The sequence below is a fragment of the Centropristis striata genome, chromosome 1, assembly GCF_030273125.1.
Source record: "Centropristis striata isolate RG_2023a ecotype Rhode Island chromosome 1, C.striata_1.0, whole genome shotgun sequence".
Lineage (NCBI taxonomy): Eukaryota > Metazoa > Chordata > Actinopteri > Perciformes > Serranidae > Centropristis > Centropristis striata.
The window spans coordinates 41,841,356-41,855,674 of NC_081517.1; the positions used below are offsets into that span (position 1 = coordinate 41,841,356).

General features: G+C 39.7%; 2 protein-coding genes across 10 annotated transcripts in view; one reads left to right on the top strand and one right to left on the bottom strand.

Moving 5' to 3' along the window:
• The window catches only part of pcm1 (pericentriolar material 1), an 88,629-nt gene that overhangs the window by 58,230 nt on the left and 16,080 nt on the right, over positions 1–14,319 (top strand). For 3 of the 9 annotated variants that reach the window (XM_059342636.1, XM_059342682.1, XM_059342674.1), the window contains exons 1-9: positions 5,616–5,792; positions 8,297–8,411; positions 8,675–8,923; positions 9,876–10,202; positions 11,556–11,726; positions 12,356–12,475; positions 13,174–13,360; positions 13,659–13,768; positions 14,023–14,296. In XM_059342636.1, the coding sequence (XP_059198619.1) occupies positions 8,316–8,411; positions 8,675–8,923; positions 9,876–10,202; positions 11,556–11,726; positions 12,356–12,475; positions 13,174–13,360; positions 13,659–13,768; positions 14,023–14,296 (1,534 nt within the window). In that variant the 5' untranslated portion in view covers positions 5,616–5,792; positions 8,297–8,315. Of the gene's footprint in view, positions 1–2,496; positions 2,547–5,613; positions 6,541–8,296; positions 8,412–8,674; positions 8,924–9,875; positions 10,203–11,555; positions 11,727–12,355; positions 12,476–13,173; positions 13,361–13,658; positions 13,769–14,022; positions 14,297–14,319 lie in introns of those variants that run through there. The other 6 variants (XM_059342698.1, XM_059342690.1, XM_059342660.1 and 3 more) reach the window with 5 other exon arrangements.
• Positions 1,863–5,005, bottom strand: sart1 (spliceosome associated factor 1, recruiter of U4/U6.U5 tri-snRNP). Its single transcript, XM_059342806.1, has one exon. The coding sequence runs from the start codon at positions 4,631–4,633 to the stop codon at positions 2,306–2,308; it is 2,328 nt and encodes a 775-aa protein (XP_059198789.1). The 5' UTR covers positions 4,634–5,005; the 3' UTR covers positions 1,863–2,305.

Consider the following 14,319-nt stretch of genomic DNA (forward strand, 5'->3'; position numbering starts at 1 on the left):
GAAATAGCAATAAATAGAAACAAGCAACATTAACAAGAAATACAAATGTATTTACAATTTTAGCAAGACAAAAAACCCCACTATAAACAATAAGAAATACAAAATTAGTAACAATATATACAATATACAGTAATGGAAAAATGTATTAGGCCATTTTTTTTCTTAAATGTATTGTTAATTTGTTTTATGATTCAACTTTTATTGAGTTTTTAGTGAGTTTTTTTTTTTACAAGACCAAACTAACAACCAGTTTTAAAAAAACTGAACGCAGAACTCAAAATCCACTCTTATGACATCTGTGATAATCTCATGATCCCTTTTCCAAGATGTCTGAATCTTTGGGTATGACTATAGGGCATGTGTAATGGTACCCAATTTTTCTTGTTAATTTTAATGCCTGGTACAACTAAAGGTACATTTGTTTGGACAAATATAATGATAACAACAAAAATACCTCAAAATAGTTTAATTAAGAGCTGATTGACATTTTCCATAGTTTTCTTGATAAAACCCAAATCATTATTAAAAAAACATGAAAAATGGCTAGATATCTTTCTTAAAATAAACTCTTATGAGCTATTTTGTTGTTATCATTATATTTGTCCTAACAAATGTACCTTTAGTTGTACCAGGCGTTAAAATTAACAAGACATTAAAGAAAACAAGGGTGGTCTAATAATTTTTTCCATGACTGCAGGTCTCAAGGTCTTAGTTCATCGCTCAAAATTGCACCTTTACACAGAGAAGACAGAGAAGTATTTATACTTTATACTACAAAATGCCCCATTGTGTCATTACTTATAGTCTGTGGTGACTTCATGTTATTTTACCATTATGAACTGTCTACTTTAAGATTGCTGTATCTCGTTCTTATTTTTGCTGTTAGTTACCCTTCTTCTTACCGTTCATACCTCTTAATTTTGGATTGAGTGTAGTTTTGTTGTTGCCTTATCCAAATAATGAGTTATTTCACCTTTTTTATTTATAATTCTAATAATAATTTTAGTGGTTGAAAGTAACTGTAAATTTTCTCATGTTCTGTCTTTAAGTACAGTTATGAGGTACTTGTACTTTGAGTATTAAAATTGTATGCTACTTTATACTTTGCTGCACTACATCTCTTTACTTCCCTACATTTATCTGGCAGTTTTAGTTATTTTACAAATTAAATTTCTTAATACAAAATGTAGTCTACCAAGTATTTATATATACATTTTGTACACTTTAATGCATCAATAATTATAATCCATAAATGTAATTTATATTTTTCTGAAATAGGGCATTCTGCATAATGACCACTTTTAAAAAATAAATAACATTTTAAATTTAGTGGTAGTAACTGATAATTTATATACTGTTGAATTATTACTTTTACTGTAGTTTCGGATCGGAGTACTTTTTCCACCACAGAATGATTTTATAATAATCTTATTTTTGCAATTTGTCTTTTTTGTTACCTGAATTTGCTGGGGTGCACATAAATGTGATATTTCTCCCTTGACCCCCATTCTTGAAAGTTTAGTTCGTTAATTCTCTGCTTTTTGTAAACCCAATTCAAAGGCCAACTGTTACATTTTGTTTGCATACATCATGTTATTTGCATGGTAAAACATGCCCATCAGCCCACTCCTTGTGAAAAAAATGTCTTCATGTTATGTATCAAAGCATAATTTTAACTGTTGTGCTGAAACCGTAGTGGTGGAAAAGTTAATCTTCTGGGTTTAAAAAGATAATTACACAATACTGTTAAACAAAGCATTAAGTATTTTAATGTTGGCATTATTTTATTTACCCATATTAGTTCCATTGTGAACCACATTTAACTTTAAAAGGCTACATTTTATTTATCATTTCTTTAAAAAAAATTTTTTTTAAATCAGAACCCGAATGCAATTTAAACTTTTGTGATAAATACTGCTTACCCTGTTATTGTTACTGAACTTGTTCTTAACTTCATGCCACAGAATAATATGCAGTGTTCAAGAAACTACACAAAGGTGTTATATTTAGTAAATGTTTCTCATTGAAAGAATATTCTCATCATGAGAGATTGTGACCTTGAGTTACTCTTCATCTTTTAATTTGCATAAAGAAAGCAATACAACGATTATTTAATCAATCAATTTTAATGCACAACTCTTTACTACAACAACGAAGCTTGTATGATTTAGAAATGAGATTGAAGCAATTACTTTACTTAAAACATCCTCTGTGTGTGTGTGTGTTTGTGTGCGCGTGCGTGTGTCTTTCTATGCAGGTATCACTGTATGTGTGTGTTAAAGATAATCCACTCTTCCCCCCAGACTTATTTGGTGATGGTGTTTGCATTCATACTTTTCCCACTCCCACTAAGCACAATATATGGTGTTTTCTGAGACTTCTGCTTCTCTTGAAGCAAAGCAACAGTCCCAAGAGGAGTATCACTGCTGCTCATCTTCTTCAGCAGTGCCTCTTCCTCCAGCTTTTTCATTCTCCTCTCTGTCTTCATCTTTCCAGACCCTTTCCCGTGGAATCGATGTGAAAGCTGCCTAAAAGCTTCTTTTGGAGTAAGTCTGCGCCCAGATTCATCCACATACTCAATCTTGACGTCAGGCTTGTAGCCATCTTTATCCTTGAAATCCTGAGTGAAGCCTCTGTATTCTTCTCTGCGACTGTATTTGTCATCAAAGCCCATCTTGTCCTCGATGCAGTAGTTGTCATTGGGCAGGGCGCCTTTTGTTGCTCTGACACGGGCTACCTTCTGCATCTCAGTGTCCAATAGACCTTTGTTTTTGCACAGCAGCAGGGCAGCAGCAAGACCAGAGTTGACAATGGGCTCTTCATCCAAAATGGTGGCAGAGGCTGTGGAGAAATCAGGCTGTTTCTGCTCTTCATCCAAGTTAACTGTGCTCCATCCAACATTCTCATCCATTTCTGAGTCTGAGTCTCCAGCATCATCTTTCTCTTCTTCCTCTTCAAAGTCCATAATGTCTTCTTGGTCCTCTCTGTTGCCTGACAGCCCATATGTTGGAATATCACCCAGAGTTCTGCAAAACTCAGAGGTGGCATTGAAGACAATGTTGTTCTTCCTCTCAGGATCATCGTCATTGTCACCTTTATCAAGCTTTTTAATCTGCTGGGCCACCTTCTCCCCAGAGTCTTTGAGAAGCTGCTTTTGCTTCAGCTTCCTCTGCTTCTCCAGTTGTTTCTGCAGCTCCTGCTCTGCCTCATCCTCCTCAATTACAGCTGGCTCAGGAAGTGCATAGTCTTCATCATCGCTTATCTCCATTTCTGCCGTCCTAATGTCATCAGACATTTGGGGGACGACATTTGGCACTTTGATCTCCTCCTCCTTTACCGCCTCCTCCTCCTCCTCCTCTTTATCGTTCTGTTTGCGGCCTCGACCGCGTGTCCTGGAGCCAAAATCTGTGCTGCGAGTGTCATCAATGAGAAGCTCAGCTGCAGTCGTCTGCTTCTCCTTCTTCCTGATCTTCCTTACACGGCGTTTTGTCTTGTTAAAACCCACCATTTCCTGGGGTGTGTAATACTCTGAGGCGATACTGAGAGAAGGCATTTCCAAGGTTTGGGCCTGATTTCGCAGAGCCTCTCTCATGGCCTGAAGCTCTCGCTCCCGCTCCCCGTCAGCAAAGCCCCCTGTATTCAAGCGGAAACTCTTTTTCTTTTCACCCTCAATTTCCTCATCATACTTTGACAGTACAGAGTGGTTCTTGAATGTAACCATGTCATCAACACTCTCTTCTTCTTCATAGGGCTTGTAATCTGGCTTTTTCTTTTTTAACTCCACATTCTTTTCTGCCTTTTCCTTGTCCACCAGCCCCACATTTACAAGCACATCTTCCTCCTCTTCGAGCACACCTTTGTCTTGTAGGGTCAGGATGACAGTCTGGCCCTCATTGAAGGAATCTACCTTGTGCTGCACTTTGAGTCCCTTCAGATCTCGAGCCGTGTATGCCTCCTTTTTGGTTTGTGCAAACTCCTCCTCTACCAGACTGCTGACACCAAACTCCTCATCCATCTCTTCAAGGAGCTTGGCTCTTTTCTCTGCCATTTCTTTTTCTTTCGCCATCGTTCTGCTTCTCTCAACCCAAGCAGCTGTGTCATCCAGCCAGTCGTCCTCTGCTAAGGTCTTGACTTTTCCCAGTTTCAGGTTCTGGATGCGCTTTTCCTTCAAAGCAGCAAGCTTCTCTCTAATATCTTTCTGCTTCTTAATGAGAGCAGGGTTGATGGTCTCTGCCACCATTGGTTCCTCTTTGGTGCCGAGCTCCTTCTTGTTCTCATTTAGCTCCAGTGGCTTTAAACCCAGCTTGGCTCTCAGCTTGTTTGTCTCCTCAATGCTGAGAGAAGCGTCTCCACTTGCAGACTGAGGCTCCGCTTCTGCATTGCTTTCTTCATATCCAAGATCAACTTTCTCCTTCTTTACTCGTGGCTCCCCGCTGCTTCTTTCACCTTTGCTGCGTCCATCCCGTCCGCTTCTTTCACGGGACCTAGAGCGCTTTCTTTTCTCTTTATCCCGAGTCGCATCTCGGTCCGCATCTCTCTCTCGGTCCTTATGGCGATGTTTCTTATGCTCGCGACGGCGCTCTTCAGTGTCCTTGTCGCGGCTCTTTTCCTTGCGTTTCTTGGACGATCCCATTATGTCCTTTGCAGCTTACAACAGTTGTAACTCAAAAAAACGCCACAGGTGTTAAAATATAATTCTTTACACCGTGTGTTGGATGATGAGAGGAAAAATGTTGTTAGCTTTCCTTCGCTAACTAGCTCCCGTTAGCTTTGAAAGCTAAGTGGCTAACTGAAATGACGACACAACTCACTCAGTGCGGAGGCAAAAATGAAATAATCCGACAGTGATAGACGATGAGTGAGTATGTGTAAATAAAAAATACTTAGCTAATGTTTTCACAACAGCAGTTTAACAACGTAGCTCCACGTCGAGGTACACAAACGAACTCCGCACGACAATATCACCGTTTCCGGTACAGTTACTTCTTCTTCTTCTTCTTTGGTGTTTAATGGCAATGGGCATCCTTAATGTTGCATTTACCGCCATCTGCTGGATTTTATTTCCTTCTCATTTCCCTTTTATTATAATCTTTTAATTAATCCAGTTGAGATAAGGAATCTCATGATGTTTCTCCTTCCTTCCTTAGTTTTCCCACATTCTATTAAATTCTTGAAACTATTTCCCTCCATTCCTTCCCTCTGCAGTCCGATCCTCATCTCTTCCCTCTCTCTTTCATATCCAGCACATGCTATCAACACATGTTCCACTGTCTCCATCTCCCCACAGTTACACTGCCCCGTTCTTCCAATATTGGTTCCATTGATTGTTTATTTCCTTCCGTACTAAACTTTTCCCCTCTGTTTTTGATAATTTTACTTTCATTTCCACCTCCTCTTTCTTTACTGCCTCCTTAGCGACTTTATCTGCTTTTTCATTTCCTTGAATTCCTAAATGAGCTGGAACCCACATGAATGTTATTTCCCTCCCCTGCTGTATTAGTCTGGATGTTTTTAGCAATCCTTCATATAATATTTCCTGATGTGACTCTGCTTTTCCTGCACAGTTAAAGTTCCACTTCCGGTAGTAAAAACTGTATACTGCCACCTGCTGGAGGGGATGTTTATATCAGGCCACAGTCACATCCATGAACTGCTGCGTTTTGGGACCGACGAGTCGTTATTATTATTATTTATCAAATGGCTTTTACCAGAGTCTGATACCGTTTGTAAAACCTTCACTGCAATATATGATTTGCTACGCAACGACACTTTCTTCACTTTCACTCTGAATGGTAATACCAACGCTTCCTATGTTAAACTGTAAGCTAAGTTAGCAAGCGCAGTTTTAAAATAACAACTAAAAGTCAGTATTAGCTCATGCTAATTTTGGTCAGTCATGACAGTTTTGCAAACCCTAGATTAGAGCGATAAATCCTGTAATGATCAGTTTGGAGTTTGTCTTCGCTGACGTTAACAAGCGAACTGCTTGTGCTTGTTTGCTTCAACTTTTACCGAGACATTTAAAGTCAGCTCGGTGGCGAGCAGCTGTTCGCAAGCTAGCTAGCTAGCATTAGCATTGGTCACTTTCGCTGCTTGTTAGCATGTGATTCTTTAATCGGCACATATAACGCAGAGTGTGCTGGTGTTTTTCGGTAGAGAGTCTAAATAAGGAGATCCGGCGGGTTGGCTCGTGCTGGTCGGGGTTATTGCGTGTTGCCATGGCGATTGTAGGACATAACTAGGTCACTAACGTTAAGCTGGTGAAGTTTCTCCAACAATCTAGGTGCGTAACCTCTTATTTCTAACGTTTATTTAAGCAAATGTTAACTACACGTGCAAGACAGGTTATCACTGCACTTTCTGCCCGTGTGGCTAACATTAGCTGGTGTCCCTGCGGGAAGCAGCGACAGAGAGCTGGCGCTAACTCGCTGCGTGGTGGAGGGAAGGTCTCATTGTTTTTTCACGGGAATCCGAGCGGGCCACAACAACACAAACCCCACCAACGGCTGCTAACGGTAAACCCACCAACGGCTGCTAACGGTAACGGACAGGTCACTGAAACAGCCTGGAGGCAGTGGCGGTTCTAGACCAGTTTTACTGTGGGGGCCAAGGAGGGGCCAGTGTTTAATCAGAGGGGCACATTAAAAAACGCCAAAGATTATATTTAAGCATTCAAAACCTTTATTTTAGGTTATTTAAAAATCTAATTTAAGTATATTTGGAAGATACAAAAACATTGATTGAAGCAATGAGACTTACCAACAATAACAACTATTTTTGTACGACAATGACATTTCTCATTTTTGTGCACAATTACTTTTTTTTATTTTGAAAGTGCAGTACAGTGAGAATTATCTTTTTTTTATATATATATATATACACACAATCTTTTATTGCACAATTAAACTATTATACAATGTGCACATTCTGGGTTCCTTTTGTGTACAATGAGATATTGTTTGAACAAAAAATAGGTAAGAATTGTTCCGTCATTCATCGTTATAAATTGATCATTTTATTATTAATTTTACACAGGGGCCACAGCAGGGGCCAAGGGCTTCTTCACAGGGGCAGTGGCCCCTGTAGGCCCCTGTGTAGAACCGCCACTGCCTGGAGGTTTACCGTCAACGCACGGATGTTTTCCAGCTTTATTGTGATTTGAGAGCTGCCTTTAGTTAAAGTTAACCCTATAAAGCCAAGTGTATCATATTAGATACAGTTATTTTTGAGACCTCTACATCATCAAAAACCTGATGTATACATGTGTTGAAGATAAACAAACTGAGCAACAAATTGCACAAAAATACCAGATGTAGCAAAAATGATATGCAGGTTCCACGAATGGATCAGTCATTGCTGCATTAAAAAACTTCATATCAGCAGATGTATGATGTAGTGTTATATGGAAAAAATATGTATTTTGCATGTTTGAGGAAAAAGGAAAAGTCAAAGTCTTAATAGGTTAAATATGTTAGGGTTTATATGTTTTTGTTAGTTCGAGAAAAACAAACTGTGAGCAACAAATTGCACAAAAAGACCTGATGTATCAAATATGATACAAATTAGATTAATAATTCATATATGCAATTTATTTATTTCTTAAAATTCGTCAGCAGGTTAATAAGCACTCAGTTTTTACAAAAATTGAATTTTCTGGCAATTATTTCATGGTTCAGGCTTTATAGGGTTAACGACATGACATGACGCATGTGATGCAGTATATTAAGAGTTGCTGGTAACCTTTCTAAAAAGCATGTCACTTAACGTCAATAATAGCAGAATACCAGTTTGTAACGTTAGCGTGTGGTGAGTAATGCCTCGTTACTAGCTTACTAATGTAACTGACCACAAGAAGTTTGGTGTCGTTTGTACAGTTTTTACTTACTGTTACTGATGTGAACCACAACTAACTAATTGGACTGAGGTTAACCATTACGTTAGTAGGGGTTTACTATAGTCTGCTGACCTTTATTGTTTGTTCTTTTAATGTAGGTTAAGCTTATTATGCTTGTTGTTTTGTGGTCCTGTGTGGTGATCAGTAACTCCTTTGTTTTGAAATCCAGCAAGCTGTTTTGTTGATTTACAAATGTACTTTTCCTTTCATGTTTTTAATGTAGACCTGTATAATTTTGTTTTTTAATCCTTGTGATGACCAATAATCCCATTTGTTTTGAAATCCAGCAAGCTGGTCCCTTGACTTTGAAATGCCACTTTTCTATAATGTTTTTAATGTAGACTTGTACATTTGGGTTTCAATCTGTGTGGTGACCAGTATCCCTTTTGTTGTGAATTCCAGCAAGCTGTAAGTGGCTGACATGGCAACTGGAGGCACTCCTTTCGATGACAGTGCAGAAGAGCTGCACAACTGGACTGTAACCAATGGCAGTCTGGAAGATAGACTCAACAACCTGGTAAGGGCTTGTCAGAACCTTATTGAAAACAATCGACTGGTTGTTTAATTTCCACATCATGTCATTCGAGAAGCTCCTCAACACGTTCTGCTTTAATATCCAGCCAGTTTCCAACTACACGTTTGTAATTGAAACTGTTAAATCCATGTTTCTCTGTATATCTTAATGATGTCTGATATGTGTGTTTTGCAGAATTTGCATCAGCCCTTTTTTTTTTAAGTAAATGTGCAATAATTAGTGCAAATGTTTTTACTGTTCTTCAGGACTGGGGTGTTCAGCAGAAGAAAGCCAACCGGTCTTCAGAGAAAAACAAGAAGAAGCTGTCAGCTGCTGTGGTGGAGAGCCGCCTGACTAATGATATTTCACCAGAGTCAACCCCTGGGGCTGGTCGCAGGAGAGCACGCACTCCTCATTCCTTTCCCCACATCAAATATACCACACAGATGTCTGTCCCGGACCAGGCTGAGCTGGACAAGCTGCGTCAGAGAATCAATTTCACAGACCTGGATGAGGTGAAAATATGTTGTTTTTACTTCATATTACAAGAATCAAGGATGTATTTTTGGGCATTAGGTGGCATGAGTGACTCACTGGAAGGTATATGAATGTATGGGCAGTAGCTCAGTCTGTCGGCAGAAATACATGCATCTCAGTTTGGTGTGTCAAATTATTCACAGCAGAGGTTTAAAACAGAAATTGTTTTGGATATTGCCCCCATTTGCTGCCGTATGTTTCTCTGTAAAGCTGTTGATTAGATGGAAAAACACAATACACAATTTAAAATCTGGCATTTGTATGTGTGGCAATCTCAAGTACTGCAATTACGAGATTCATGGGATCACATTGCATGTAATATTTGTCTTACTACATGGATTTGGATTGTAGGCAGCTAATTGTGTCAGGTCTCACTTTTTACGAGTGCCTTTCGTGGAATCTCAGGGACATGGCATACAAATCTTAACGTTTAAAACTAAAAATAAAAAAGTTGCATTCCTTGTTCGTGATAAAATGCCAATGCATTGCCGTGGTAACAATGTACCACGGCACAGCAGACAGTAGAGGAAGTGATAGCAGAATATTTTTCATAGCTTGACGTAGGCTGATGTTTGGCTGACCTTGTTCTGCTGTGGAGTTGGAGGTGGCAGTACAAAAAAAACACAAGAGGAGAAAGGGAGAACTGCCAAACAAACAAGTGAAAACATGTAAATGTTAGTTAGGCTCTTCCATGGTGGACAAAGCTGAAGTTAGGGAGAGGATTTTGTATCAATACTTACATGCTGTGACCATAACTATCTGTAACAGCATATTTTGCTGTATACAGTGCATTTTGAACAAAATAAATGATGTAAAAACAGTTTTTTTTAACAATGGAAAAACACCAGCAGTATCTGAGGTTTTAAAAGAAAATTCCCAGGAGTTTGAGTTGTGACTTTCTTCTGACTTGTGTCCTATTTTCTTCCTCAGAGGAGCATCGGCAGTGACTCCCAGGGGCGTGCCACAGCCGCCAACAACCAGCGTCAGTTCGCTGGAGAGAACAAGAAGCCCTACAACTTTCTACCTCTGCATGTAAACACTAACAAAAGCAAGGATCTGCTCCCTCCCTCCTCCTCTGCCCCAGCCACACCAGCTATCACCAAGGAAACTAAGAAGCAGAGCCCGGGACTCAGGGATACATTAACCCCTTTGATTCCCAGCAAAGATACTCCAAGGCCCAGCCGCAGTGGCGCAGAGAGAGGGCCCTTCTCGCACAGAGAATACGGGAGAGGAGAGCCGAGAATAGACAGCAGCCAGGTAACATTTTGTTTTGTTGTTGCCAAGGTTTTAGTCAGCTCTTACTCCAGTCTGCCACTTGATGTCTTGAAGTCTGAGGATTAAGTGGAACAATGAGGTGTTGGTCTCAAAAATACACAAATCTTTCCACAATTTGGTGCCATATACCAGATTGTTCACTGAATATGTGGAAGCTTTGATTTGGAAATGTCAGAGGATCAGATCAACAGACAGACTGGCATTACATTGCCGTGATATTTTTTTATTTTACTATTTAAAATGGGTAAAGTCTTTCTCATCTGAATAAAGTTGCAGGCAATATTCTAAAGCTCTCTTCACCTTTTAGTGCTGCACCAATGTTCACTCAGGTTTTTGAGAAACTAAACCAAGTGCATTGTAAGATGTTTTTTCCAGGGGTCCTGGAGATTTATACCATGTTAGTATTTTAGTTAAAGCAGCTGTAATTGATGTTTTTGCTATGACCGTGTATCAAATGACAATCTACAACCACTGTGACAATGTGAAAGAGGTTTCTCATAGTGATGAACCAACAGAGATTTTATCACCTGAATCTGCATCTCCTCTCAGCTTTATAGAGCTTTAGTGAGTTTCAGCTCATTGTTTTGCTGTCTTGTTCATAACTTCACTGTTTTTGTAAATACTCACTGCTTTCATGGTGTTGTTTTGGTCCGCAGCAGGCAGCTGGGAATTAACTGTAAAACCCCACTGTACACTACCTGCTTGGCACAAAACAGCAGACACAGTTAGTGACTAGCTGGTGAACAGAGTGAAGCATTTAGCAGCTAATGAGCCAGATAATTCCCCGAGGAGTTGGGAGAGACCAAAAACAGAGCAAAAAAGCATGTGATTATTGGATTTACATTGACCAGGTGGAAAAAATACCACTCCACACGAATGATAATGTTGCTCCATGACTTTTGGTTATGTGAATAAGTAACTGTTGTGCTAACATGTTCACCATATCAGCTTAAAAGGTGATGACATTTCAGTGTTATTTTGACAACTATTGCTGCCCTCAAGTAGCTACAAAAAGAAATTAATTTTCCATATGTACACATGGCAGCGTCTTTGTATCACTGCACTCTAGGCTACTCTGAAAGCAGAACTAGGATGAAAGTGAGGGAGAGCTGGTGCAGCTGAAACGAGGCTGTATTTAGGGCAATTTATAAATATGCCACCCCTGGTGCCCAGTGAGTTTTGTGCCCAACCCCTTTCTGCCCTTATTTAGCCCAATCTGTGCCGTCGCTACAGATGCTCGCTCACCTTTCTTTACGTCTTTCTCTTTCTTCTTTTCATTTACTCTTCTGCAAACCCACACCCATACATCACCCTCCTCCGTCTGTGCGGTGTCAGGTGGTGAGCAAACTGGTACAGATCCGGGAGTACATCAGTAAGGCCAGCTCCATGCGGGACGACTTGGTGGAGAAGAACGATGTGCCAGCCAACGTGGAGCGCCTCTCCCATCTCATCGACCACCTCAAGGAGCAGGAGAAGTCCTATTTACGCTTCCTGCAGAAAATGCTGGTTAGTCTGTCATTTGTTTCTTTTTGATCTTTTTCAGGATTTATCTAGTTTTCTGCTTTTCTCAAGCTGCCAGACAAAGGTATACGATTCCAGTAAAATGTGGTTTTTCATCTGTAGAGCTTCTTTGTTAGCAAGTTCATGGTTTAAATGAAACCTGTTTGTGTTGTTACCTTGGTAGCTTGCCACACATATATTTTTAATGGCTGTTTTTCTCTGTGGCCTGAAACACTTCCAACAGTCAAGTCATTGCATGTGATGCTAAAATGAGGTCATTCAGTAGCATGCTACCTTCATCGCTGTAGAATGGCTTTGTTTTGTATTTGGTTTCACTTTGCCTTTACTTGAGCATTTCTATGAAAAATGTATATTCTTATTTCACAGAAAAACATTTTTCTGTTGTGCAGCAATTTAATTTACTGCAGGTTTTTTGCCCCCCATATTCCCACCATTTTCAACAGTTTGCACATGCATGTATGGTGCATTTCGGGAGCATTTTGTGTTATGAATAATTTTGAGCTACTAAGTTGTTACTTTAAAAATAAACAATTGTTGGGCAAAGATTGTATACTGTAAACTTTCCTTTTTAGTTACCTTTGAGTTTCTGAGTTGTTCTTTCCACTATTCTACAGACACGTGAGAATGACGAGGATGATGTGGGGACCCTGGACTCTGCAGTGGGCTCTGGTTCACTGGCTGAAAGCACTTCTCTTAACATTGAGGTCCGCTCCTCAGATGCTTCAAATGCAACGGTGTGTACATTTGTGGACCGTTTCTGGTCTCTATTTGCACTCCACACGGTCATCATAATTAGTATAACGTTAGCCTCATAGCATATTTGCCTAAGTCATATTTGAACGTTTTCAGGAAACGAGAAAATACACAATTTTTAGTAAGCCCATTGGTATTCTTAATTGATATTGTAACAGTAAATTCAAATAGAAGTGTGAACAAGTTTGCATAAAAAATTAAACACATCGATTTCATAACAGATAAAAGTGTCTTAGGCAGAACATGCCCTGACTAAGGCAATTTTTCTCTTACATATAAATAATGTAGTTTGGTTTGTATGTAGCGGCAAAAATGCCTAAGTCAAGGAGATGACTAAGGCAGAAAGTGATTTTGGACTCTAACAAGTGTTCTGATAGGTTGAGAACATAGGCAATAAAGCAGAAAGATGCAGCAGTAGTAGGAGAGTAAAGTTAGGCAGATATCACAATTTGGCCAAAAAATGACTTAGGCAATTATGCTATGAGGCTAACGATAAGGTAATTGTACTTTGCCTTGAAAGTCAGACCAGAGAACACGGAAACAAACAATTTGTCCTTAAGGTTAGTTTTATAGGCCGTGTCCTTACCTGGCAAGCAGTTTTTTTACCTTTCCTGCTGACATGCATTGCAGTTTTGTTAGAGTCAGTGTTTGTAATGCTAGGTGGATGTGAATTTTGCAGGGTGGTAGGCCAGAAACGGTGAGAGCTGACCAGAAGGAAGAGTTGGAGAATCTGCGCAAGCAGCACGAGCTGCTGAAGAAGATGCTGGAGCAGCAGGAGCAGCTCAGGGCCCTGCAGGGCCGGCAGGAAGCACTAATGGCCATGCAGGACAGTGCAGAGCAGGCACTTGCTGTGATTGAAGACACTGGTGAGATACACAGTCAGAGACTCATTCATAATCACTTACAGACCAGTAGTTTGTTTTTCTAATAGAAAATGTAGTATACGTGCCTTTTCTTCTAGACAGAGACGCATCATTGAGAACTCAGCTGGAGTCCTTTTTAATGAAAATATAATTGCAATCACTTTTTTTTATTATAATGGAAGGCATATTTATTCATTATTTGATGGTAAAAATGTTAACAGTTTCTAAGTAATACGTGATGATTAACATAAACAAATATGTTGTTATATTTAATTATTTTGACATTTGGGGTTGTCATTAGGTGTAACAGAGACCACAGGCAGCGTATCAGGCCTGAGCATCACATCAGAACTGAATGACGAGTTGAACGATTTGATCCAGCGGTTCCACAACCAGCTACATGACTCTCAGGTTCAGTACACTATGTATTTGGAATTCTGCAAATATTTCCCACAATGAACTATTATTTGACTCATGCAAATAATATTATTTCAGCAATATGTAAGTGTTAGTATGTCAAGATATTTGTTGTTGTTGTGTTGCCACTACCACAAGTCATGTCAACTTTTTAAAAATCTTTCTTTATTTTCTTTAATCAACAAATCTGTTTTAATGGTCTAATAACAAATTTATAGTTCAAATTTCCCATTATTTATACCTTTTAGACTAAAGCAGTGCCAGACAACCGTCGTCAGGCAGAGACCCTGTCCCTTTCTAGAGAGGTGTGCTGGTCGAGGGCTCCCCAGGCTGTTGCTCCACCTCAACACAGGCCTCTCCTCCACTCTGCCTCTGGTCCCCACACTGGCCTCGACATGGGGGCAACAGCTGCCAGTGCCAAACTAACTAAACTTCAAGAACTCCAAGACAAAAAGCAAACAATGGACAAGATCCTGCAGGAACTGCATTCACTAAGAGACCAGACACTCAATAATAACTCATGTAAGAGTCTTTCTGAAGCTCTT

What these genes read in the sequence shown, in the direction of transcription:
- sart1 (XM_059342806.1), bottom strand. Translation starts at nt 4,633, where the DNA reads ATGGGATCGTCCAAGAAACGCAAGGAAAAGAGCCGCGACAAGGACACT.